Source organism: Zingiber officinale, chromosome 7B, assembly GCF_018446385.1.
Source record: "Zingiber officinale cultivar Zhangliang chromosome 7B, Zo_v1.1, whole genome shotgun sequence".
NCBI classification, from domain to species: domain Eukaryota; kingdom Viridiplantae; phylum Streptophyta; class Magnoliopsida; order Zingiberales; family Zingiberaceae; genus Zingiber; species Zingiber officinale.
The window spans coordinates 115,583,340-115,611,166 of record NC_055999.1 but is presented as its reverse complement, the minus strand read 5'-3'; the positions used below and the strand labels follow the sequence as shown (position 1 = coordinate 115,611,166).

At 35.7% G+C, this 27,827-nt stretch overlaps 2 protein-coding genes across 2 annotated transcripts; one reads left to right on the top strand and one right to left on the bottom strand.

The window, feature by feature from the left end:
• On the top strand, positions 1-27,827 carry LOC122007054 (mitotic checkpoint protein BUB3.1-like). Its single transcript, XM_042562816.1, has 9 exons — positions 1-319; positions 479-609; positions 16,924-17,006; positions 17,297-17,563; positions 18,533-18,608; positions 27,046-27,126; positions 27,209-27,287; positions 27,350-27,450; positions 27,553-27,827. The coding sequence occupies exons 1-9, from the start codon at positions 200-202 to the stop codon at positions 27,638-27,640; spliced, it is 1,026 nt and encodes a 341-aa protein (XP_042418750.1). The 5' UTR covers positions 1-199; the 3' UTR covers positions 27,641-27,827.
• LOC122007053 lies at positions 20,111-21,762 on the bottom strand. The gene is made up of 2 exons (XM_042562815.1): positions 20,944-21,762; positions 20,111-20,851 (listed from the first exon to the last, which is right to left on the bottom strand). The coding sequence occupies exons 1-2, from the start codon at positions 21,750-21,752 to the stop codon at positions 20,242-20,244; spliced, it is 1,419 nt and encodes a 472-aa protein (XP_042418749.1). The 5' UTR covers positions 21,753-21,762; the 3' UTR covers positions 20,111-20,241.

The following is a 27,827-nucleotide window of genomic DNA, read 5'->3' as shown; positions in this document are numbered from 1 at the left end:
ATAACCGTTTCCTTTCGACGCTCCTCAAGTCATCGCCTGTTTTGAAAACCCCGCTCGCGTCCGCCCTGTCAACTCGCTTTCGTCGCCGCTCCGGCGAGCGATCCCGCTCGTTTGTCCCGCCCCCTCCCTCCCTTTTCGATTTTCCTCCGTCCCTCCACCAGATCCACAAACTGCCTCTTCTCGCTTGGCGCCGGTCGACATGAGCACCGCCACGATGCTGAGCGGCGGCCGCGAGCTCTCCCAGCCGCCCTCCGATGGAATCTCTAACCTCCGCTTCTCCAGCCACAGCGACCTCCTCCTCGTGTCTTCCTGGGACAGGGTAAGTAGTATTTGAAACTCACCTGCGATCCCCATCCCGCCATCCCTCCTCCCGACCAACATAAATGAAAAACCCTAAATCCCATCTAGGGCTCGAATTACTTTGAACTATTTCTCCATCTTCGATTGACTCGATTGATTTATCTAATGTTATTTTCAGACTATTCGTCTTTATGACGTCGGTGAGAACACTCTCAAGGCGGAGTTCGTGCATGCGGGTCCCGTCCTTGATTGCTGCTTCCATGATGATTCATCTGGGTTCAGTGCCGGTGCTGATCATTCAGTGAGAAGGTATGCAGGGAGGGGGTTCCGTTGATTATTTAGCTTTAAACAGTTCTAATGCTTAGTATAAAACCAATAGACTTTGCTTATTGTTCCATCGTTTTTGTGGTTAGCGAACTAGCAATAAAACGTTTGGATCGTTGAATTTGTAATTTTCTGAAGGAAGCTTCATCGTTTGGCGGATTGTCTTCAGCACCATGTATTTATTCAAAATTAATTGGGCTAACAAAGACTGTTTTTTGGAAGGTGCTGAATGGTAGGAGCAGATGCTGAACCCACATAGTTACATCTTTCAAAATTTCATATTTATCTTGATCCTCTATGATGAAACACTCTCTATCTGTAGGAATATTTCTTTGACATGTTTTTTTAATTGGCACGCCTCTCCAGTCCTAACAAATTCTCTACACTTCATTCAATGAATATGTACATTTTCCCCAAAGTTTCTCTTTTTTGGAGATATTTTTATTTAGATGGTTGGAAAATAACTTCATCACTCATCTGAGTTAGAAAATTTCCATGCTCATATGCCTATTGAAAACATGAAGGAAAATGTAGGTTGGGAAAGGAGTGAAATTAAAGATATCTATTGTTTCTTTGTCAGGAAAAAAACAGAAGGGAAGTTTTATATAGGAATTTATTCTCTTCAAATCCACCAAAACTTCACTGGCCGAAATAGTCAGAAATTTTTTTTCCTAATAATTCCACCTATGATCCCCATAACATACACAAAATATATATTATATAAATATTTTAAATAATCTATATCATATACATAAGTAAAGTTCATTTATGTATTACAAATGTAATTCATATGTATATAATATAAATAAAAATAAATTTGAATTTCACCTATCTTTAAGGTTATATGTTTAAAGGTCTTTTACACTCCTTTTGGGACTTCACAGTATTTATTTTTTTGAAGATATTTCTGAAATTTCAATTAATTTTCTCATGCATATTTTTCTTCCCCAAGGATACACATCCTTGATGTTAATTATTCTTTTTGATGAGTGTTTTTAAAATAGAAGTGGCAATGATAGTGTTTGTTAATGAATATAAGTTATGTATTGGAGAATGATAGATTATGATTTTTTTTCATAGCATTAAGATCATATAAAGAGCTTATGGATTAAGATTACGTATTACATAAAGTTTGATTCAATGTACCAAACAATACATGGATGACGGCAATGGATGTAAGCAATGAGAAACATATACTACCATGATTGGCAAATTTGGAATGGGCAATAGGGTGGACATGGGTGGAGAAGGGATTTTAATAATCTTTATTCTTTATGAAGGGACATTTGCAAGATATTAGAGAATATTCATGATGTTGATCATCATCATTGAGCTAAGTTTGCCCCATCTATTCGAGATCAGCTACATAAATCTTATTACTCTATTGAGCTATAATAGAAAATTAATAATAGTATTCAAATCAATTAAATTATTTTTCATTACATTAGCTAATATTTTCTTTGGTCTGCTCAGGCTTAATTCTTTGAATGAGATAATCTATTCTTTGCCTTTGAACTTTTTTATATGATTTCAACTTATTTTCTTTCATTCTATCATATTTTATTGCTAACCTGATTATTTATTTATTTTTTTACTATTTTTACTGGTAATCCATCTTAATATTCTCATCTTTATTACATTATTATTATTATTTCAATATGATGTTTTTTAATAACTGAATACTCCAATACATTAAATATCACAAGTCATACCACAATCTTATAAAATTTTCTTTTTAGCCTAATGGAATACCACGATCACACAAGACTCTTGTTCTCTCCATTTTGATCATACATTCTTTATTCTATTAATTGTTTTTTAACTAATATCTCCTTCTTGTTGGACAATAGATTCAAAATACTTAGAAATTATTAATTAAAGATTACATGCCAATCCATCTTAAGTATTTAGTCAATAATTTTCTTATTATTGAAATTATATTTCATATTTATTTTTGTTCTACTTATCTTAAAGCTTTTAGTCTTCAAAGGTTTTCTCCATAATTTAATATTAAAATTTAATCTAATTACACACTTGTAAATTAACACAATATCGTGAGCATAATTAGTTAGTCCATTTAGTATTAATGTCAAAAGATAAGGATTTAGAACTATTTTTGATGTAAACCTAATGACCGTCAATTATAAGAAAAATCCTTTGTTACCTTCACATTCTAACACAACGTAATAAAATTATAACATATTCTTTTTACATTAATATAATTACTTGTTTTTTTCTTCTACAAAATCCATCACAATAATTGCCAGTTAAAAATCAATAGAAGTCATACGCAAATTCTTTCTTCATTTCTCTATATTTTTCTTTTCATTGCCTTATTCATTAAATAACATCTATGGTACATCTTTCAAACGTGAAGCTATTTTTTTTCTTGAAATAATTGTCTAATCTCTTATTCTTCTTTGGCAATTCTATCAACATTTTAAAGGACAATTCATCTACTTGATACCTCTATAATTAGCACAGCATTGTATATCAACTTCATTCTCCTAGTTATAAATATGGTTGAACAACTTTCCTCCATTCTTTGATCAACTTCTTGATTAAAATTTTATTGAATAACTTAGTAACTAAATTATACCTTAATCTCCTAAAATCTTTTAAACTTTAATAGGAATATCATTTGATCTACACTTTTGCCTACTTTCATTTGCATTAATACTTCTCTAAAGTCGGTTTGTCTAATGTCACTAACAATTCCATAGACACGTACTTAGACGACTAATAAGTGATCTAATTAGGTGATGTGATCACGACCGATATACACATTAATTGAAGAAGGCAGCGACAAAAAAAAAAACTTGGTTAGTAATGATAAAATAGGATAAAATTCATTTAAATGAAAATAATATAGTAGGAGATTGAGCCGGAGGATCCAAGGAATGAAATGTCGTTCTGTGCCGGGTGGTATGAACGGTTTTTACTGTTCCATCGCATAGGTGAAACAAGCACCATGCGCGCGATGATTTCGGCGTGCGTCATGCACATCAGCGAAAGCACACGTGACAAATGGAATCGAATCGATTCCTTTTGTCGTGATTGATTAATCACATAACAAATTGTTTCCTTCTTAGACCTGACCACGGTTCGGAACCGCCGGTTCGACGGTTCGGAACTGTCGGTTCGACGGTTCGGAACCGCCGGTTCGGAACTGTCGGTTTGACGGTTTCAAGCACGTCGACCCTTAATCTTAACCGCCCAAGACAGTTATGGTTCACGGTTCGGAACCACCGATTCACGATTCTGTTCACGGTTCGCCATGGTTCACCACAATTCAAGATTATTATGTTAAAAAAATTAAAATTTAAAATTTAAAATTATTGTAAAAAAGGGCTTGCACTTATTTAAGTTGCCTATGCATCCCCTTAGGGTTAGGGGTGATCGCGGATCGAGTTGGTTCGGTTATTAGGGTAAAAAATTATCCGGCCCTACTAGATCAGATAATACAATATCAGGAGCTACATCCGGTCCTATATCCGACGGTTATTATGTATCAGATATTCGACGGGTTGTCAATTATTTGGATATCCGACTCTATATCCAATGAAATATAAAATATAAATATAAAACAACAAAAAAATAAAATATTTTAAAATGATAATAGGCATTATTCATTACACGTTGTAGCAGCTAATTGCCAGTAGCTACTATAACGTGTAGCAGCTTATTGACAGTAACTACTACAACGTGTAGAAACTTATCGACAGTAGTTGCTACAAGTAGGGGTGATTGCGGATCGGGTTGGTTCGGTTATTGGGATAAAAAATTATCCGACCCTACTAGATCGGATAATGCAATATCAGGACCCTACATTCGGCCCTATATCCGGCGGATTTTTATTTTTCGGTTCGGGTCGGTATGAGCAGGTTGGTCGGTTTGGCGGATTGACTGCTCACCCCTACTTAGGGTATAGGGGAGTCAAAGGCCACGTAGTTCTTTACATTTTTATCTTTTACATTGTCACTCACTTTCATTTCTCGTTCCTGTCATATTCGTTCCTTCAGTATCAAAATCTTCAACTTCATCATCTGAAAAACATTCCTTGGATTCTTTTCTCTACTCTAGTCCAATCGTCCCGTAATGCTTGGGCTTCCAATGAGTCGGGAGACAAAGTTGATCGTTGTTTATCTAATATGTTACCGCCGACACTGAACGTCTGACATTGGACAAGCTAAAATTTCTTTGGTGATCACGGAGAGGACGGGAAAGTTTTGAGCCTTCTATGACTACCACTTTAAGATATCAAAATTTTCGCTATCTGCTTCATTAAAATAAAAAAAAGTCGTATAATAATTCTCAAGTTCCTGTATGGAACTTGAGGATCCTCGTGGACGTTTTGTCCGTTCTTTTAATAAAAGTTGTGCTTTTGTAAGTTTTAAATTACTACTACTAGTTTGTTGTATTTAAGAAACATTAATTTGTGTTCTATATTTTACATAATATTGATTATAAATATCATATAAATAAATTTTAACATTATATATAATAAACTGGATCAGGAGAAGAAGAATTTTTAATTGGAATTAAAGCGCCATAATATAAATTTAACATTTCTTGTAAAACTTCTAATTTAAATCTAGGATCTAAAGCAAATGTAATTAAATAAATTTCAAGAATAAAATAAAAATATTTTTCCCATAAAGTTTTAATAACTTAGATGCAAGGAGATAAAGATTCATTATTAATATGTTCATTTAAAACTAATACTATATTAGAAAAATTTTCTAAAACTAATTGAACAGTGAGATAATAAACACCGAAAAGTTGTTCAATTGCATCATTAAATACTTTTAAAATTTTACAAATACTACTACAAATATTCCATTGTTGTGAAAATAAATATATATTAGTATTAGTATTTTATGCAAAAACTGAACATAATAATTCTTTATATTGAAATGAATCTTGTAATAATTGGTATGTTGAATTCCAACGTGTTGGTACATCACGTGGAAATTTTTTAGGTCTTATTCCATTAGTTTTACAAAACCTATCCCATTGTTTCATTATAGATGGATGAGACCATAAATAAGAAATTGTAATTCTAATTGGTTTAATATAATTTTCTAAAATTTTTAATTCATCTTGAACACATAAATTTAAAACATGGCATACACAACGAATATGAAAAAATAAACCGCCAATAATAGGTTGATAAACAAATTTTAGATCATTTATACCAGCGGTATTGGGACTAGTATTATCTAATGATATTGAAAATATTTTATGCGTTAAGCCATATTTTTCTAAAATTAAACATAATAATTGTGCGATTTTATAAACATTATCTAATTCATCAAAAACTCTATAAGCTAACAATCTTTTTCGGAGGTTCCAAGAATTATCGATCCAATGACAAGTCACACCCATATATGAATGTGTTTGCCAATGATCGCTCCAAATATCGAAACATAAAGAAACTTTATTATCTAATTTACTAAATTCATCAATTAATTTTTTCCTTGTTTTACTAATTTTTTAATTATACGAGTAAGTGTAGTCCTAGAAACACATTTAGCACATGAATTAAGAGATTTTTTTATAAAAATCTTTAAATGTGCATTTAGATCCAAAACTAAAATAAAGATGTTCTACGGAAATAAATTTAGTTAATAATTTTCTTAATTTATTATCCGAATATAAAAATAAATCGGAATCAGTACTATCGCTAGTTGAAAAAAATCTTGATAATTGTGTTTGAGAACGGTCGAGTTCATATTTTGTCGGGTGCTTCGTTTGTACATGTCGTTTCAACTACCCATAGCCGCCGTCGGCTTAGAATTTGTAGGAAGCATTGCAGTGCTTATATTTTGCACGCATTTTTCTCGACGGAAGATTGACCTTCTCAAAATATTTAGTAACAATAGAAGACTTTAGAAGAGGAAGTTCTCGAATCTTAGAAGTAATTACATTGGTACTTCCTTGTGTTTCGGGTGTCGGATTTGGAAGGTGCCCGATCTCATCATCGGTGGATTGAATGTTGGGGTCCTCCTCTCGCGGATTCATTATTTCCTTTCCCTTCCGAGCTCGAGATGATGCTCCTCCACGACCTCCTTCCATTGTAATTGAAAATTGGAAACGAAAACGTATAAAGAATACGAAATTGAGATTAAGAGTAGAGAAGATGTGTGTGAAAATGATGAAATGTGCTCTCTATTTATAGAGTTTGGATAGTAACGGACACTAAATCATAGCCATTGATCAAAAAAGGTCAAATGATCCTAATCGTTGAAAAAAGTACTAAAAAAAAAAATCCCCCATCCTCCCCAACGGCTAGGAATCGGCGATTAACCGACGGTTCAAATTGTAAAAAAAAAAAATTTGTTGAACCGGCGGTCCATCGGGTTTTCACCAAAGGAACCACAACCGGCCCGTTGACCCGGCTACGGGTCTAGGCCGGGTCTGGGCCAGACCAACCCGACCCAGACCCGGCTCGGGGTCGGGTCTTTTCCTTTTGTCGCGATCGATTAATCTAGTAGAATGAGAAGGTAAAAAAAAACCCTATATAAAGAGGCACAGCGATCAACAGATCAGTGGTGAGGCGACGAGGAGAGGTGGTGAGATGACAAGAGTAGGGAGATGACAGTAATACCGGCGACCACTCTTGAGTTATGATTTTCTCCTATTCGCAAATGACCCAGAGGCGTCCTTGTCTCAGATGCATCGCAGGTGGCGCTGGAGGAGTTGCAGGATGCATGGCTCCAGAAGTGTCCGCCATCGAATGCTTTCGCAGGCGCTGGAGGCATCTTGCAACACTTTTGGTGTCGCAGGAAGCGTCCAACGAGCTTCGGGCACCATTGGACGCTCCCCTTTCGGCGTCAAAGGCGTCGTGGGACGCTTCTCCAACGACGCTTCCGGCACCTCCGAAAGCGTCCAACGATTCTAGTGCCGCCGGATGCTCCTCCTTTGGCACTGAAGGCATCGTGGGACACCTTCGGCGCCTCCGGAAGTGTCCAACAATGATTCTGACGTCGCTAGACGCCCCTCCTTCGGCACCGAAGGCGTCGTGGGACGCCTCTGGAAATGTCTAACGATGATTCCGGCGCCGCCGGACCTCCTTCGGTGTTGAAGGTGTCCCAGGATGCTTCCGGAAGCATCCAGCGATGTTTTTGGTGCCGCCCCCCTCGCGGTGATATTACTTTTCACCTTATCGAAAATTAAATTGTCGATTTAATTAATTAAACAATTACCAAGTATGTGTGATATTTCAAATATATTTTTATAAACCGAAATTAAAATATCCCAATAAAATATTTAAAAACTATATTTAAAATTATTTTTTAAAAATAAATTTTATTAAATAATATTCTGATTTTTTTAAAATTATAATAATTCTGATTTATGTTATAATTTTTTTTTTATTTTTTTAAATTTCATTTAAAAGTTTTAAAAATATTATAATAATTTTGATCTATATTTTAATATATTTTTTATTATTTTAAATATCATTTAATGTCTAAATTTTTTTTAATAATTCAGGTTTATATTCTAATATTCTAAAAAATTATATTAAATTAAATTTATATTCTGTTTAATTGAAATTTTTTTTACTATTTAAAATTTATATTATTTAAATAAATAAATAAATAAATAATTTATATAATTATTATATATAAAGTAACACCTTTGTGTTAATTTATATATTTATTATAGATAATATTTTTTTTATCTTAGAATTAATATTATCATATTTAGCTTTTTTACTTTTAGGATTCTTACTTTCTTACCATATGAAATATATATTTCATATATTTTTATTTTAGAATGTCTTTACCAGATATGTTTAGGAAATATTACTTGTCCTTTATTTTAGAAGTTTTGATAAAGGTATGCTGTCAAGTTTATGATTCCTAGTAAAACACTTATAATCTTGTGCACTTCTGATCATTCTAAATTGAGAAATTTGAATTAATATTCTTAAGAGATTGTTTCAAATTTACTTTATAAAATTGTGTTATAAAAGATTGTTTTCAGGAAATTGCTCTTTATAATATATTCTTGATGTTATAAAATGATGACCATTACTTAAAAATATGTATTATTCTTAATTTTTTATAATGTATAGATAATGACACCAAAACAACAATCTCATGATCCAGTCTGAAACACGTACGCTGATTAGAAAATCAATTCTATTGGCAATGTTTGCATTGTGATATGATTGGACGCGGCGATGGGGTCACACGCTTAAAACATCTTGTTGGTCCATATTTAGATGAACAAGTGGAGGAGATCAAGACTTTGATCCTATCATGCAAGAAGCAATGGAACTTATACGAGGTTACGTTGATGTGTGATGGCTGGATAGGACCTACACAGATGCACATTATCAAGTTTTTACTATACTGTAATAGAAATGTGATATTTTATAAATCTATTGATGCAACTATAGATTATCATGATGCACCTTACATATATCGTTTGGTGGATAGTGTAGTTCAAAAGATAGGTGCAAAATATATAATGCAGGTGATTACAGATAATGGTGCCAACTTTAAGAGGGTTAGAGAGTTATTGGAGCAAAAGTATCAAATATTATTTTGGATACCATGCGCAACACACTGTATCAATTTGATGATGATAGATATCAATAAGCTCGATATAGTGAAGAAGGTAGTGAAAAAAGGTCAATCTTTAACAAAATTTCTTTATAATCATCATTGAGTTCATGGATTAATGAGAAAATTTATTGATGGAGAAAGTATGCTACCAGGAGCGACTAGGTTTGCCACTCGCTCCTGTTAAAATTGTTGAATTAGAAAAAAGTTAGATTAAAGGTCATGTTCTCGAGGATTGGGAAGCCTCTCAATATTCTAACACGATTGAAGGTAAGGTGTAAAAAATTATTATATTTGTTTGAATTTGGGACTATATTGCAAATATTCTTATAGTAGTAGAATCATTGTATGTTGTTCTACGTAAAGTCGATATGGACAAGAAGCCACAAATGAACAACGTTTATCGCCTAATTTATGAAGTAAAAGAGGAAATTAAGAGACGCCTGCAATCACCAACCAAATATCAACATTACATAAATATAATCACTACAAGATGAGACGATCAAATGAGAAAATATATTCATTTGGCCCATATGTATTTTTTAATGATTAAGAATTTTTAATATTGTTATTAATAATTATATATGTTTTAATTATTGTAGGTTATTATCTAAATTCGGCATATCAATACTGTTATAAACTTGGCATAAAAGATGATTTATTAGTGCCCTTCAGACATGTAATATCAAAACTACATACAAATAGAGAATCAATTGCTGAGACTATTAATGAAAGTCGATTATTTTGAGAGACATGATTTTTTAGCGACTCTATTGCAGTGTTATACAGATATAAAATGGATGCAGGTAAATATAGTAAAAATTATTACTAATTATTGTCAACAAATATAAATACTATTTACATTTTGTTCTTATTTATCTTACAGCTAAGTGGTGGTTACAATATGGAGGATCAACTCAAAATTGGAAAAAGATTGAGTACGAATTGTCTCACACCCAACATCTTCAAGTGATTGTGAATGAAATTGGTCAACTATCTCCCTCATTCATACAAAAGTATGAAATCGTTTTTCTTATCATCGCTTGGAGAAGATGATCTACGTTCATTATAATATGCGTTTTCAACTAAGAGCAATAATAGAAAAGAATGAAGAACAAGAGTCTGGTGATGTAGACTCATTTAATATTGGATTTGTCCAAATTGAGAATGATCCAATGATAAATTGGTGGAGCGCTATTGAGGCTGAGAATTCATGACTTGATGAAGCAGGAGACCCACCATCTCAATTTCTTACTTAATAGATTGAAAAAATACAAGCTATAGGTGAATTTGTGAGGAAGAAGATGATGATGAAGCTTTTGATTGAGAATTTTGATTTTCCGGATCTCGGTCTAGACGTTCTCAAACATCCCAATTCCAAACCCAATCAAAGTCTATAGATAAAGGTAAAAGTAAAGGCAAAACTCTTGCAATATTTACTGAAAAGAAAAAAAAAAGACAAACTTACTCCTTTTACGGGAAGGGGTCAATTGAGAATTAGAGAAAATCCACTCGATACAATTGATGAGCAAGAATATGATGACAGTGATGAAACATCATCACCTTCTGACATTGTAGTTTAACAAGAAGTTCGAAATGAGGATAGTGATGTTGATAGCAGTGTAAGTACTTATGGAAGTGATGACAGTGGTGATGCATTTGGTGGTAAAAATTATGTTTCCTCTACTCTAGCACCGAAACCATGGATATGTGAGATAGATTACACACATACAACTCAAGATTATGATCATGGAGCTAGAAGTAGCAGTATTCAATATCAACGTCGATATAAGGTGACAAACAAAAGAAAACTTATAATTATCAAGATATGCGGGAGAGTTTAGCGGAAATTGATTCTGGCTGAAATTCATCATACTCGTAACCTTCTTATTATAACTCTAATGCATCATCATATGCTTATCCGTATCCTTTGCCTATACCTCTATCCGTTCTGATTTTAGTGGTGCTAGTTCAAATCCAACTTCAGTGATGAATCGAGACACGTTGATGGACGTGGAGAAATCAATATTAATATTGCATGTCTTGGGATGATTATTTAATCTGGGTGCTGGAGACATATGGAATTGACCTAAGCAGAATGTTGCAAGAATCAATGATTCCATCTGATTCACGCCACTCCTTTTGGTATTAGTAAGCTACTCATTTTGGTATTGTATCAATTTTAATTCAAGTTATTGATATATTAATTTTCTTTAAAGAAAACTACATTTAATTATTTTTTTCTAATCATATTAAGTCGTCTAATAATTGAAAATTTATATAAAATCAATATACAAATTATTTTTAAATTATACATAATAAACATATTTATCTCATAATTACTATATATAAATAAAAAAAATACTAAAACTATATCGGCACGACACGATACGATATCAAAACCTTATCGTTCTAGTCTAAGACCGAAACCTTAGCACAAGTGGAGATTTTAAACCTTGGGAGGATCTATATAGCTGCCCTCACTTGGTGGAATAAAGACTTTGTTGTTTCATTTTCCTAAACCAAATTATTTGTAGTATGCTTAATCAATATTTTGTAATTATAATTTCCTACCTAAATATAATGCTTTATCAAGAACCTTATTGTCTAGAACTTTTTTATTTTCAGCTAATGTTAATCATTTTTTTCATAATCTAAATACCGCTAATATTATCTATCCCTTCATTCTGAACTTCTTCCATCATTCTATCTTTGAAAAAAAAACTATTATTTTTTCCCTTAAAATTTGATTTTGGTTATTCAGTTTTTTTTTACTACTTACATTTTCTAGTACCCATATCTAATACCTCTAGTTGGTATTGTTTAGTAATCCATTCCCTACATATACATTACAATTTTTGTACATAATTTATCTACCTTCCTATTAAGGAAAAAATTTAAGTCCAATTATTGCCACTCACAAAAATAATATGCTCATCTCTATTCTTAAAATGAGGATTAACTATTATAAATTTATAAGATATAGTAAAGAAAATCTAAATCGTATTATCGTCTTGGTTTAGTTGACTAAATTCAAAATATCCGTGTTTACCTTTGTATTCTCTAGAGACTCCCTGCATGTCCATTTTAATCTCCACATAAAATATTTAGTATCTCATTTCCTAACATCAACTTTAGTACAATAATTCTTTCTCAAGAATCTTTGAATTTTGACAGTGAGAACCCTTGGTTATTTTTTATCATCTTTGCTTTTGATGAGATGAGTGTTTGTATACAGCCTTCTAGCTCACACTTGTAGATTAAGATACCTAGTGGTGAAAAGCTCTGTGTGTCATGGATTGGTGACAACGTACCCTCATGACAAAGTAGGAGCAGGGTCCATGTTCATAGGTTTAGGCAATTTTTTGCCTTGACTATTTTGTCTAACACAACTCTCAACCTTTTTTTTGGAAGCATAGGATTGAGATCGGCAAACTATTTTCTTATATATTTCTAGGAAGTTTATTTTATCTTATGCATTAGATAAAGTTTGATTAGATTAAACAATTAATTAATAATATATTTGGATTGTCTAATTTATTTAGTATCTATAATAATTTGACGTTATTGGCTGTACTTGGCATTAACAATAGTAGGCAGTTATTACAATATTATGTTATAAACTTGACATTTAATATTCAAGGAAATGTTAATTGTTTATTTCAGATATTGTTTTGCAATATGATTAAAATATGAAACACATTAGTAGTAGCCAGTAGGTGATGCTTCATGGATTACAACTCACTGTATTGTGGTTGTAATTGTTGTATTGCAGTCACAATGTTGAAAGTGGTAGTAAACCACTTGTAAATTTGTCATTGGAATTGTATGAGGTTAGAAAATGGATGGCGACTAGCTTACAGAATTGAGACTCCACTCCACTCTGTTGTAGGCGATAACTATTTATGCTTTGCAAGAGGAGGGAAAACAACCAGGCACTATTTTGCAATGGGTTGCAGGTGAGGCCCAAATGTTGCTATGATAGGTTGTTGAAGGGCGCAAGAAAGAGGAACATATTGATGTATCTAGGATTATGTGGTATTACTTGTAAAGCCATTTTTATTTTTTTGTTTTAAAAGAGAAAAAATATTTAATTTTTGTTAAATTTACCTTTTCCAAGTAAGTTTCCCTTTCCTCTCTCCTCTTCCCGTCTTTGCCATTTCTTCTGGTACTTGTTCTCTCGGGACGGACAGTTGGCTAACGCATGGTGGTGTTGCTACCATAAGGTCTGGGGGTCAAATCTCGACTAGTAGCCAAGTCCTTGCCCCTCCCCCATGCACTATTTAATTGTTCAAGCCTAGTAACCACCTGTGATTTATCTCTTTCGTGTTGACCTGGGATAGGCTGACGGAGGCGCTGGGGCGGGCGAATCGCCTTTTGCCACCATTTCTTCTGGTACTTATTTTCTCTTTGCTATTTCTTCACTGTTATGCAATGCTTCATAAATCTGTTCTACAACCGAGTGTGACATCTTACCATGACATACCACAGTTTCCATCAAGTGTCACTTGTGATGAAGAAAATTTATGTTAACCTTCTCCCTTCTCTCGTTGCTTCACATTTCAATAGCTGACACCCTCTGCCTCAGTTGTGTTTTGCACTGCTTTTATTTGAAGGAATCGGAGACCAGTGACAAGAATAGAGTGTAACAGCTAGGTAGGTTTGCGATGAGAGTTATTGCACTAAAAAAAACATGATTTGCGACGAATTTATGATGAAATTAGCGAAGAAAAAACTTTTGTTGCAAAATATTCGTCGCTGATCAGCGACGAAAATATTCATCGCTGATCAGCGACGAAACAACGACAAATTTAGTGACAAATAGTTAGTAGCTTTTGCAACAAATTTTGTTGTCGCAAAATCCAAATTTTTCCAACAATACATATCTACAAATCTGTGCTATCATTCATACATATAAACCTAAACCTGTAAATCGGATACAATCAACAACAAAGATCTCACATAACAAAATCAAACATCCCATACATATAACAAATGACAAATCATACATGGCACCAAAGATCCAATACATAATATGATACATCGTACACATCAAAATTCCAAAACAAAATCTAATCATCACATACCATCCAACATTGTTCCAATCAAACTAGACAATGTAACATAAGATCCCATAACATCACAAAATTCATCTCCAGAGTGATCTAGCAGATCTTTGAAAGCTTCAAATTTCTATCAACCAACAGTTTTCTCTCAACGCTCACATGAAGTCATTTTCAAGTTCTTGCAGGGATTTATTAGCAGATGCAATCTTCTTGTTGAATGTCATCTTCTCAGAGACCATCAGACTCTTGTAGCTCCTTACCTCTGCTTGTTTTTCCTTTTCAAGCTTCGGCAATTCTTCCCTCTTCTTCTGCAAGGCCATGAAATCGAGGCGCTGAGGAAAATAGATTTCTCAAAATACAAGTAATGTTCCAATCTGGTTTGGGGGGGGGGGGGGGGGACTGCATGGCAGAATAAAAACTGAAACATTCTTTAGTCACTCATGGCAGAATAAGATAATTCATAACACAAATTGAACCTCAAGAATATAGAAGAAACCTAGCTGTACTTGATAGAGCTGCCTATTGTCCCCAATTAACAATTTTCTAAGATGTCATCCAAATGTTCTTATTCATTAAACATGAAAAACAACTCATTTTATCCCTTAGCTGGTCTGCCACATTGATAGCTTCTATCAGCTTCAAACAAAGAAAGTTAATTGTCTCGCTCAAACAAAATACCAATATATGTACTGGAAATAAATATAAAAGCTAGTTACAAGTGATTCTCTTCTACTGTGCCCTTCAAATGAAATACAATGACAGTGTGGAAAAGAGCCAATTCAAATAACAATGTTTTGCAAAGTGCAACCTCTGTCATGCTTGCAATATAAAGCTAAAGTCTCTCAACTTATAATTAGATCATATTAATCAATATAATGTCTATTGCTTTCATATTTACCCAACAATTTCAACTGCAAATTTATACCTTTCAAGTCTGGTTTCCTCTCAGCCTTGGTCTTGTTCAACCTGTTAACAACCTCATTTATGCGTTTTTCTACCTTGACTGTCTTAACCTGTCAGAATAAACAAGGCCAGTTACAGAGACTTCAAAAGAAGGAAGACAAAGTCAGACATATCAAACCAAATTTCATTTCAAATAACAAACAAATGTAATCACAATTACAATATAACCATCTCCATAGTCCAGACTATAATAAAGGGTAATTGTGCATAAGAAGGGAAAAAAAAACTAAGTTAAACCAAATAGATCAAAACAAAATCAAATTAAAATACAAAAAAGACAACTGCACATCAAATAAAAAATATTTGAAGAATCTAATGTAGCATAGTACATAAATGGTGCTAAAAGGATATCCAAATTTGGAACATGAAGATTTTAGTTTAAGATACTTCTTGAATGAAGGCTAAAAGGATATCCAAAAAAGACCTCTCAACCTTGGTCTTGTTCAACTTGTTAATAATCTCATTTATGCATTTTTCTACCTTGACTGTCTTAACCGGCCGCGGTTGCGAGGCCGGCAGTTGACGCGAGGCTGACAGCGGACGCGAGGCCGGCCGCAGTAGCGCCCAGCCGCGCTCAGTCGCACCCAGCTGCGAGCGCCGTGCAGAGGAGGGGAGGGGAAAAGAAAAAGGGAAAGAATTGGAGCTTACTTGAGGAGATCGGCATGCTTTGTGTTGGAGAAAACAGGAGGAGATCGGCTCATGTGTGCATGCGGAAGAGATAGCGAAATTAGGTCATGAGGGATTAAAGATCCCTAAATGACGAATCCAGTATTTGTCACTGAATCAGCCACGAACAGTGTATTCATCTCTGAATCAGTGACGAATGCATGGATTCGTCGTTGAATTTGCGATAAATCCTGATTCGTCGCTAATTCAGCGACAAAATCTGCATTCACACTAATCTAATACCCGATCATTCTGCAATTTAATCTAAATTTAGCGATGAATTGTAAATTCGTCACAAATTAAGCGACGAATTGTAAATTCGTCACAAATTTAGCGACGAAACATATCTTCGTCGCAAATTTAGCTACGAATATACAATTCATCGGAAAGTTTCTAAACGAATCTATTATAATTTGCTACAAATTTAATTTTCATCGCAAATTAGTGTCGAATTTAGCGACAAATAGTTTGGTCGCTATTTTTGCGACGAAAATTGTTTTGTTGTTAATTTTGTTGCTGTTTTGTGATGAAAGTGTTTTTCGTCGCTATATTTGTTGTTGCTTTGCGATGAATTAATTTCGTCGCTAAAATTCGTTGCAAATCAGGGTTTTTTTTTTTAAGTGTTGAAGTGTTAGGTCTTGCAAAACCTGGGTTTTTTTTCCTTGCAAATGAAAATATGATAATACTGGTTGATTGAAGTCTAAAGAATGATACAAGCATGTGGTCATATAGCATTAGAAAAACGGTTGGTTGCAAAAGAGTGGCAAGTTCAGATGGCAGTTGAGAAGCCTCTCCTGGTTTAGTCTAGTTCTTTTGAAGCTGAAGTGATCATCTGAGTACACCACAGAACTGTCCAAGATTTCAGTTCTTTGTTTCTTGTCTGACAGAGCAATCTATACTTTTATACTTCTATAACTATCTGAGTGCCTAATCAATTAGACAGTGAACATAGTTTAGCTATCTCGCCAGCAATAATACAGAGATGAACTGCCTGAGTTAACTATTCTTTCTGAATTTCATTATTTCAGGCATGTCTTTGGTTCTGGCAAGGAGGATATTTTGGGACATCATGATGCTCCTGTTCGATGTGTGGAATACTCTTATGCTGCAGGTACCTTTTTTTATTCAAAGTTGCTAATAGCCTAGTAATAATCTTTTTCTTCTACTTGATCCTGGAAGACTGAAAGAATGCATAGAATATTTATGTTTCATTTTGTGTGTTTTCCTATGTCCATTTTTTTTTGTTACTTTCACAAGTCTTATTGCAGGATCTTAGTTGTGCACTGAGGCTCGTTATGGAAGATATTTTTATGATTTTCTATAAAAGAATGTTATCTAAATCTCTATGAGCAGATGCGCTTAAGTTTATTTTTGAACTTAAATTCATTTGAATCTTTTTAGGCCAAGTTATTACTGGAAGTTGGGACAAGACATTGAAATGCTGGGATCCCAGAGGTGCTAACAGCTCAGATCGTGCACTTATTGGAACATATGTGCAACCAGAGCGAGTGTATTCTCTCTCTCTCGTTGGTTACCGTTTAGTAGTTGCTACTGCTGGAAGGCATGTGAATGTCTATGATTTGCGCAATATGTCCCAACCAGAACAACGACGGGAATCATCATTGAAATATCAAACTAGATGTGTTCGATGTTATCCCAATGGCACAGGTGAATATATTGTTCTTCAGTTTTTTTCATTAGCTTGTATTAAGTACTAAAGAAAATGAAGCATTTCCATGTAACCATAAGTCTGCTTTGTCTGTTTAGGAATTAGTTCTCATATCTAATTTAGTAATTTCATAACTGCATTTAGGAAAATTGGATTCTCAAATCTGCTGCCGTGTTCACTAGGAGGAAGGGGGTGAGGGAGAGAAGGGATGTGAAGATGGATAGGCAAACTTATTTTTTTCCTTCCAAGTGTCATATTTTGATCTCAAATGTGGGCTTGTGCTGACCCACTCAACATGGTCTTTCTCAGTCTCTATCTGAATTTGGGCAAAATGACCAATAGGAACTTTCCTCCTGTTCATCCCTCCTCTCCGCTCCTCTCCTCTCATTTATTTTGCAATTAAACAATGGAAAGCAAGCTTTCTTCCCATCTTTGATCCTTCACCTTCTATTCATCCCTCAGTGAACATACACCAATAGTTTCGCAAATATATTATGTATAAAATCTTGATATGTTGCGGACCTTCTTCTACGAACCTGTGCGTACCCCCGACTCGGGGCACCTCGAGTGCATGCAAATCATGCACTCAGTGCACCCCAAATGCACTCGGGGTGCCCCGAGTCTGGCATGCACACGGGTCCGCAGTGTAAAAATTCTCATTATGTATATATATAGTAAAATATAAGTTTTTTTGGTATCTATTTATTCTTTGTTACCGGTAGAAATGTGAATCACTATCATTGCAGATTTGCTAACATCTCTCTTCTCAAGTGATGTGATGAATGACTGAGTCATTGAGCTGAACCTCCAACTATTCTTGATTACTAGAGAGAACAGTTTTTCTTCTTCTTCCGTTGCTTTCTTTAGTCTTGTTTGACCCAAGCAATTATGTCACTTACAATACTGTTAACATTTTGATTGGCGATTGCTGAGGTTTACATTGTAATATTTGTTATTGTTGATTGCAGGATTCACTCTCAGCTCTATTGAAGGTCGAGTAGCTATGGAGTTCTTTGATTTATCTGAAGCTGCACAAGCTAAGAAGTATGTCCTCCATTAGTCTGCCATTGAATCAATCTATTCCCTCTGTCATTCTAAACTAGATGAAAGCACTTCATAGAGAATTTCACTATAAAATTTTTCGCTTTAAATTGGATCTATACAATTGGGCAAAGCTCGCCCCTAGCATCCCGTTCAACCCGCCTCAGGACCATCATGAGGGAGGTAAATCACGGTGGCTGAGAGGTAAGAAGATAGATGGGAAGGTGAGTTGTGTGAGGGTGCAGGGATTTACGCCCCGCCAACTCCGGGATTCGACCCTTCGTTCATTGGGCAAATCTGCCATCCACTTACCATCTCAGCTACGCCTGTGGAGGCAAATCGGATATATACAAACATGAAAAGTGTAGTTGCCTAATCCCAGCTTGGTAACCAAACCTGAAATTTCTTCATTAATGTATGCATGCACCTACTTCCTTGCTGCGCACTTGCATTAAGCTTCTTATGGAGTCATTTGCATCTAGTTTCCACTTTAATCATGTTGGATAACGTTTTTCTAAAAAAAGCTACAGCATCAGTCATGACTGATAAATATCAACTGTAACACTTGATTATCCTCATACCCTATTTTAGAAGAGAAAAAAAATATATCTCAATTTTCTTTTTTATCAAATACACTCGTATTTATATATATAAGACTCCCTTTAATTATGCTATCAATTGCTAATTACAATCAATTACAATCAAGCTAATCAATTACAATCCCAATAATTAAGCTACCGTATTCAACACTCCCCCCCTCAAGCTGGAGCATATATGTTAATCATATCGAGCTTGTTACAAAGTTCGGAGAATCATTTTTCTCCTAATGCTTTAGTGAAGACGTCAGCAACTTGGTTGGATGACGATGTGAATGGAGTAGCAATTTTTTAGCTCATTACACACTTGCGAATAAAATAACAGTCAACCTCGTTATGTTTAGTTCTCTGGTTACTTGCAATGTGAATAACCGCTTGATTATCACGGTACATAGGTAGTGGTTCATTGTAGGTGAATCCTAATTCTTCAAGCAAATTCTTTAGCCATAACATCTCAGTTACAATGGGAGCAGGTTCGGCAGTTGACCTAGTAATAATAGTTTGTTTCTTACTTCGCCATGTTACTAGATTTTCCCCTACATAAGTGCAATATCCAGAAGTGGACGTCTGTCGATCTTTAATCCAGCATAGTCGACATCTGAATAGGTTTCGATCTTTAGGTGTCCATTTCTCTTAAATGACTGCCCTTTCATTACTTGATGTACTTAAGAATCCTGATTGCAGCATCTTAGTGAACTTACTTAGGCTTTTCCATACAATGACTAACCATTCCCACTGCAAAGGAAATGACCAGTGTTGCACGGATACGGATACGGGTATCGTATTGGATACGACACGGATACGGGGATACGAAAAATTTTAAAAATATAGGACACGATACGGCTAGGAGACGGCGATTATTAAAAAATAAAAAATATTATATATATATATATATATCGTATTAAAAATTAAAAATCCTATAATAGAAAACCATGTTCATATTAGATCAACCATAATATCCATTACAAACAAAAAGTAAACATAACAAAATGCAACACACCAAATACATCTTAAATAAACAAGTAAAACTGTAAAAAAAATCAAACATCCATATCGGTCTCATCGCCAACACCGCCTTCGTCAGTAAATAAGACCGACTCCAATTCAGGTTCATCAAGAGACAAATTGGCAATTTCAAGGATAGCAGCACCCTCCATGTCCATGGAATCAAACCCATCTGCTCCAACATCCCACATCTTACTTTCTCCTTCATTATAATGTGGACTCCTCCTAGATAAAAGACGAAGGTTATAGTGAACATATACCAAATGTTCCGCTCTTTGTGGTGTTATCTTGTTCCTCTTCAATGAGTGTATGAAATTGTAGGTGCTCCAATTTCTCTCACAACAAGAAGAAGAAGATGGGTGCCCAAGTAGCTTTAAAGCTAAACTTTGAAGAGTTGGTGTAGAAGCACCATGGATAACCCACCACTTAGTTGGAGACATCAAACCTCGATCACGCATTGAATCATTATCAGAAAAATCATCAATGGCAGCTGAAAAAGAGGCAAACTCCTCATTAACACTTCTTCGTTCGGATGAATTGGAGTAGTATCTTTCAATGCACTTTTTCCTTTCCCTTGAAACTTCGATGTCCCTATGAGGAGGAAGACGATTAGGAGATTCTTGGAGCCACTCATGGCTATAATACCTACATAAAAAGATTGATAGTTTAACATCATTCATAAACTAATATTTCTAATTTGCTAAAACTTAGAAAGTTAAAATTTTTTAGAGATTTACCTTGGATTCAAAGAATGCGCCAAACAATGAAGAGGTGTATTGCTTTTATTCCATCGCTCCACTAGAATATTATGAACAACATCATAAAACTTTGAATCTCCACTATGAGGCCCCTTTGAGATAGCAACTCTCATTTTTTCTATCATTTCATCCCACCACTCATAAACTAAATGAAGACAAGGCTGATCAGTGTTTGCTTTCCTTAGCATCTCATAAATTGGACTTGTGAAAGCAAGTATATAATCAATTTGTTCCCAAAATTGATCATCCAATATCTTGTACTTCACTACTTTGGCCTTCACTACATCATCCTCCTTGTACAAATCCCATCTTTCACTAATCACCATGTTTTCAAGACATTTCTTGATTTGTCTGAACCTTTTAAGCATAATGATCGTAGAAGCAAATCGAGTATCCGCAAGTGATAGCATCTTCAAGTTTGAGTTATCGTTGAACATGGATAATCTCATATTGTGATTCATGATAAAATTCTTGATCATTGAAGCATCATTTGCTACTTCTGCTATCCACTTGCATTCATCAAAGGCTTCTTTGTTTTGTAGAGAGTCAGTCGGTGCACAAATATTCTTCAAAGCAAGATTCAATGTGTGCACAACGCAAGGAGTCCAAAATATGTGTGGGTACTTTGCCTCAACGAGTAGCCCAGCAGCTTTGCAAACAGGAGCATTATCGGTGACCACTTGGACAACATTCTGATGTCCCACTTCATTTATGGTATTAATGAGCAACTTAGAGATGAAAGCTTTATCCTTGTACTCACCTTCACAATTTATCGCCTTCAAAAACATAGGACCACTTTCGCAGACAGCCATGATATTAATTAGCGGTCTTCTTTGCACATCCGACCACCCATCACTACAAATACTAACTCCCTTTTGTTTCCAAGCAGCTTTTGTTGGCTCTAAAAGCTTTCCAATATGAGCTTTTTCTTTTTGAAGAAGTGAAGTTCTCAATAAATTGTATCCAGGTGGAAGATAACCTGGAATTGTTCGTTGAGTAGCCAAACTGAAAGCACGAACATAATGAGGATTCCTAGCAATATTGAAAGATAATCCCCCAGTGTAAAACAACCTTGCAATTTCAGAGTGGAGCTCATCTCTGGCATTCAAGTTAAAAGATTTTTCAAGCGGGCCAAGTGGTCCTTTCCTCTTCTTTGTTGGATCATCATTTTGCAAAATACCACTAGTACAAAATGAGGATTTTGAAGCCATATTTGATGATGTAGATGACGAAGGCAGCGGAACTTCTTTTTGTTTAGAATTCTTCTTTCTCAATTCTGCATCATCAATAAGTTGTTGCATACGCTTCATTTGATCCATTGTAACAGCCGTACAACCTGCAATTCCAGCACCTTTTTGTTTTAACAGGTGTGCTTTCACCCTTGAATATGATCCTTTGCACACTTTATTACATATATTGCATGACCAAGTAACATTTCCTCCTCCAACTGCCTTTTCCACCTTGGTTACAAATTTCCACAAAGGAGAATAATCATCAACATCCTCATGTGCACTGCCACTCTCATTTTGAAAACTTTCCATGGCAAGTAAACTGAAAATAACAACTAACTGAACTAAGAAATAAGAAGCAAAGCAGGGGACTGGGGAGCCTATTGTTAAACTTACCAGAAATCGTACCAAAAGCAAAAACAAATTTGTGAACTCAAAAGAAAAAACAAAAACCTAAACTTACCACTTTACCAGAAGAGGGCACTGGGCAGAAAGAGGGCAGCGACGGGAGAGCTGTTGCGAGCAGCGGCGGGAGACGGTGAGCAGCGCCGGGCTGCTGCTGGCTTCTGTGAGGGCTGCTGTTGAGCAGGCGACGACGCGACGCGGACGCCTGGCTTTTGCAAGCAGCGGCGGCGACGCTAGCTTGAGCAGAGAGGCGACGCTGGCTTGAGCAGAGAGGCGATGCTGGCCGCGGGCTTCTGCGAGCAGCTACGAACTGCTGCTGGGTTCTGCGAGCAGTGGAGCTGTGGCGGACTTTCTTCGAGCAGCAACAGGCGACGCGGCGAAGAAGTTGTCGCGATGGAGAAAATAGAAAAGCAATCGGGGGCGTGGGAAGAGTAATTTAGGGTTTTTTTGTGATTTTAATAAGTAGTCCTCATAATTTTATTATTTTTCATTTTTACTCTCGAAATTTTTAATTTTGTTACAATTATGTCCAAACGTGTCCGAAAACGTGTCTTGTCCGTGTCCTAGCCGTGTCTGGCTGGTCAAACTTGGAAAAAGTCAACGACACGGTTTTTGCCGTGTCCGACACACGTATTTGCGTGTCGTGTCCGTGTCCGACACACCCAAAAATTTTTTGGGAGGGGTGTCCGTGCTACATAGGAAATGACAGGTTTCGTTGTTAAGTAAATGATTTTCCCAACAAGTCGTCTATATTTTTCCTTATCCTTAAAGAGTTTCCTAATATCATCCCAAACACTTGGTTTGATATCGATAGGAGTATCAACCGGTTTTGTTCCAAGCAATCCAATTTCTTTGAGTAAATCTGTATTATATTTCCGTTGGCATAATGAAACTCCTTACCGTAATTTTAATTCCCAACAAAATACTTATGACGCCCCATATCCTTAGTAACAAAGTGTTGATGCAAATATTTCTTAGTTTCGTTAATCCCACGTATATCACTGCCAGATATTAGGATGTCATCAACATAAACGATAAGTACAAAAAATGATCAGATTTACACTGCCTGAAGCCAACAACTTTGATTATATTACTGAATTTATCAAACTTAACTCTGGGGCTTTGTTTAACATCATAAATAGCCTTTTTAAGTTTGCAAACCATAGAAGCATTCTCCCCCTAGTAATATATCTTGGAGGTTGCTCTATAAAAATGGTCTTGTGCAAATCACCATAAAGGAATGCATTTTTCACATCTAGCTGAAACATTGGCCAAGATTGATTAACAACCAAGGAGAACAAAACTCTAATAGAATTCAGACGGGAGAGAATGTAACACCATAAGTTTGTGTAAATTCATTGGCTACAAGACGAGCTTTGTATCCATTAATAGTACTGTCAACTCTATAATTCAGAGTAAACACCTAACAACAGACAGTAGTGCAGTTACTAGTTCCCAAGTACCACGAGAGGTAAGAGCGGATATTTCTTCATCCATTGCAGTCGCCAAGCAAAGTGTTGATAATCTCAGAGTAGGAACTTTGGTAGATCAAAGAGAAATAACAAAAGCGCGGAAAGCAGGATCCAGATAATCAAACGAGATATGGTTAAACAATGGATGAGTAGTGCAACAACGAATACCTTTACGAAGAGCAATGGACAAATCAATATCGCAGGGGTGAGGAGCACTAGGAGTTGCAGGAAGTTGGCATGGAACCCGAGACATATTCTGGCTGAGAATGCCTCGTATACACCTGCAATGGTTTGGGAGACGAAGCATCTGTAGTAAAAGACATAGATCCGGTGATTGAGCAAGATGGGGGAAAAGTATAGTTGGCACTCAAAAACATAACATCAGCACAGATGTAATTGCATTTTGTGAGTGGATCAAGATAATGATATCCTTTTTGTGTACGAGAGTATCCAAGCAAGATGTATTTAATGGAACAAGGAGACAATTTATTCAAGCCAGGAGGAAAATTATGAACAAAACAAACACGATTGAATATGTGAGGAGGCAGAAAATAGGATTGTCAAGACGAAGACATGATAATCGGATTTCCCCACGTACGCGACATTCTATTTTTGAGGAAGCAAGTTGTGAGAACATCACCACCCCACAAATACTTAGATGCATGTGACAGAAGTATACGAGTTGCGTCTAAAATATGACGGTGTTTGTGTTCACACCATTTTGTTGGGTAGTATATGAGCAAGACGTTTCATGAATTATGCCATGAGAATCATAGAATGTGGAAACAGTTTCTGAGTGAACTCAAGGGCATTATCAATACAGAGAGTGCACAAGTCAACAGTATATTGGGTGTTTATTTCATTATAAAATGATTCTAGTACATTAGGAATCTCACTTCTATTTTTGAGTAGATATAATCATGTCATGCCGGAATAATCATCAATAAAAATTATAAAATACTAAAAGTCCCCCCTAGACTCAACTTTACTAGGTCCCTAAACATCACAATGAACCAGTCTAAAAACAAAAGAACTACATTTATCAACTTTGGAAGGAAAAAGATGTGCGATGATGTTTGCCGAACTCACAGGCTGGAAATCAGTAGACTGAACATGAACTAAATTTTTAAGAGAGGAAGAAGAGGGGTGACCTAGACGACAATGTCATTGATAAAGAGAAACAATTGTCGAGAGTGCCCGGGAACATGCAGGTGTAATAGAATCCAGATAGTATAGGTCATTACGCTCATGTCAGCCACCAATCATCCTCTTCGTTTGCAGGTCCTGAAAATTGAATTTTTGTGAGTCAATGCGAAAAGAACATTATCAAGAATGATATTTGTAGTGGGCCTAACAATACCTATTCCCGTAATCGGAGAATAAGTGCCATTGGCTAGACGGACAGGAGATAAAGCTGAGGAAACAAGAGAGGAAAAGAGGATAGATTTGTTACCAATAATATGGGCAAAAGCACAAAAATCCAACATCCAAAACTTATCATGAGATATAACAAATGCACCTGCAGAGGATGAGGTAGTGACACATGAAATGCTAGTAGAAGAACGAAGCAATTTCTCATAGTCAGTACGAGAAACAGATACCATATCATTGTTTGGTGATGGTTTGGTAGACGCACTATTAGCGCAATCAAGCTTACCAAACTTCACCCAACACTTCTCGGAGGCATGGTTGGAACAATCACAGTGAACACATGAACAACCACCCTTGGTGGCATCAGATCTGCGACCCCGACCGCGATCACCATTACAACCTCGAGAGGACCCCAGGAGTAGCCATAGCCGAAGTGTCGAAAGATGGGGAAGAACCAACGTCAGAACGACCCGTGGTCACACGAAGAACCCGAGGTAGAGCATTCAATATTGTGTGAATGTTGTCACTTGCTAGCAAATTATCCCTAACCAGTCGTTGAGTGGAATCTAAATCGGATAGGAACTTTGTGACCAAGAATTCTTCCCACTGATTCTTTTGTGTTTGAGCATCATAAGAGAGAGGTTGGTATAACAAAATTTTATCTGCAACCCCTTTAAGAGTAGTAAAGTAGTTACTAACAAACTGATCGTCTTGGTGAAGAGTGGAGATTATTTACTCTAATTCGAAACACAAGAAACATTCTTGTCATTCGAATACATGCCTCGTAAAGCATCCCACATCTCTTTTTGGTAGTTTCCACGAACATAACATTAGTGCTCACTGACTCCTCCATGCCGTTGAGGAGCCAAGCCATAACAGAACAGTTGTCTAAAACTCAATCTTAATATTTTGGATCTTTTATGTTCCTTCTTCTCGTGAGACCTCAGGAATACTTCAAACGAATGTGATCACAAGAGATAGTTGGTCCCATTCAATATAATAGTGGTAGCCAAATTGGGTTTAGAATCTGAAGACTTCATCGCAGGAGGAATTCAAGGACAGAAACTTGAGTAGTAGTAGATTAGAACAACATCGCTTGATCCCCTCCTGCGATCGAGCAGAACTTGAGATCTAACAGCCGGTTGAATCAAGAAATTCCTATCTGCTGCTTACTCTAACTGCGTGAGATCTAGCAGATGAGATGAGACCGAAAGGAGAGGGCTGGTAGTTGTGTAGCAATAGGTGACACAACAGTATTAGGGTTTCTGGTAGTGGCAGCAGGAGAAAAAAATAATAAGAAGGATTAACCTTGCTATGATACCATGTAGATGACAAAAATGTATCTCAATTTTCTTTTCTATCAAATACATCTATATTTATATACATAAGACTCTCTATAATTATGCCCATCAATTGGTAATTATAATCCATCACAATCCCTATAATTAAGCTACCATATTCAACACCTGTATTCTCTCTCTAACATCAGAATTGAGGCTTTGAGTTTTCATTCTCAAGAATTAATTTTTCAAGTTTTGCCACAGATTTTGCTACTTCATCATCCTTTATCCATGTCACCCTCTTTCTCGTGAATGATGGTTCAGGTACGCATTCAAGTGCCACAGGAAATCTGAAGCTGGAAGGGATACTGTTTATCCTGTTAATGCAATGGCATTCCATCCGATGTAATATATCTAAATACTCCTGATAGATAAATGATAAATTTTAAGCAATTATACTTATCAATTTTATTTTATTTTTCTTGAGATATGGGACGTTTGCTACTGGTGGGTGCGACGGTTATGTTAATGTGTGGGATGGCAATAATAAGAAAAGACTATATCAGGTACACTTCTAATACAATTGATAGTGTACTAAGAAGTTAGCACTGACACTGTGTTTCTGCAGTATTCAAAATACCCAACTAGCATTGCCGCATTATCCTTCAACCGGGACGGCCGGCTGCTCGCTGTAGCATCGAGCTACACATTCGAGGAGGGAGAGATACCGTAAGTTCTTTAGCTTTCTTTTTTGGCTCAGCATGAGCAATCATTGTATGCTTTAAACTGTTTTATTGTTTTGATACAAAGCTGAGTTTCTGATACTGACAGACACGAGCCTGATGCCATCTTCGTTCGTAACGTAAATGAAGTCGAAGTCAAGCCGAAACCTAAGGCTTTGCCGGGGCCGCCACCTTAACCTGGAAACTTCAATTCTTTTTAATAAGCCATGAAGATCTATACCTGTACCAGGGAATTTCTGCTTCCACTTGTAGGATTTGCTAGCTATTGAGAATATCCAGTAAAGTTAAAAGAGACCAAAGTCGTGCAATTTAGTATTTATATTATTGTTATAATTATCTTTATTGCAATAGTTTTGGAAATCA

Coding starts and splice junctions, on each gene's coding strand:
- LOC122007054 (XM_042562816.1), top strand. CDS start 200: ATGAGCACCGCCACGATGCTGAGCGGCGGCCGCGAGCTCTCCCAGCCG. Junction 610..16,923: donor GCTGATCATTCAGTGAGAAG/GTATGCAGGGAG, acceptor TCATTATTTCAG/GCATGTCTTTGGTTCTGGCA. Junction 17,564..18,532: donor ATGTTATCCCAATGGCACAG/GTGAATATATTG, acceptor TGTTGATTGCAG/GATTCACTCTCAGCTCTATT.
- LOC122007053 (XM_042562815.1), bottom strand. CDS start 21,752: ATGTTTTTGAAGGCGATAAATTGTGAAGGTGAGTACAAGGATAAAGCT. Junction 20,852..20,943: donor GCGCATTCTTTGAATCCAAG/GTAAATCTCTAA, acceptor CTTTTTATGTAG/GTATTATAGCCATGAGTGGC.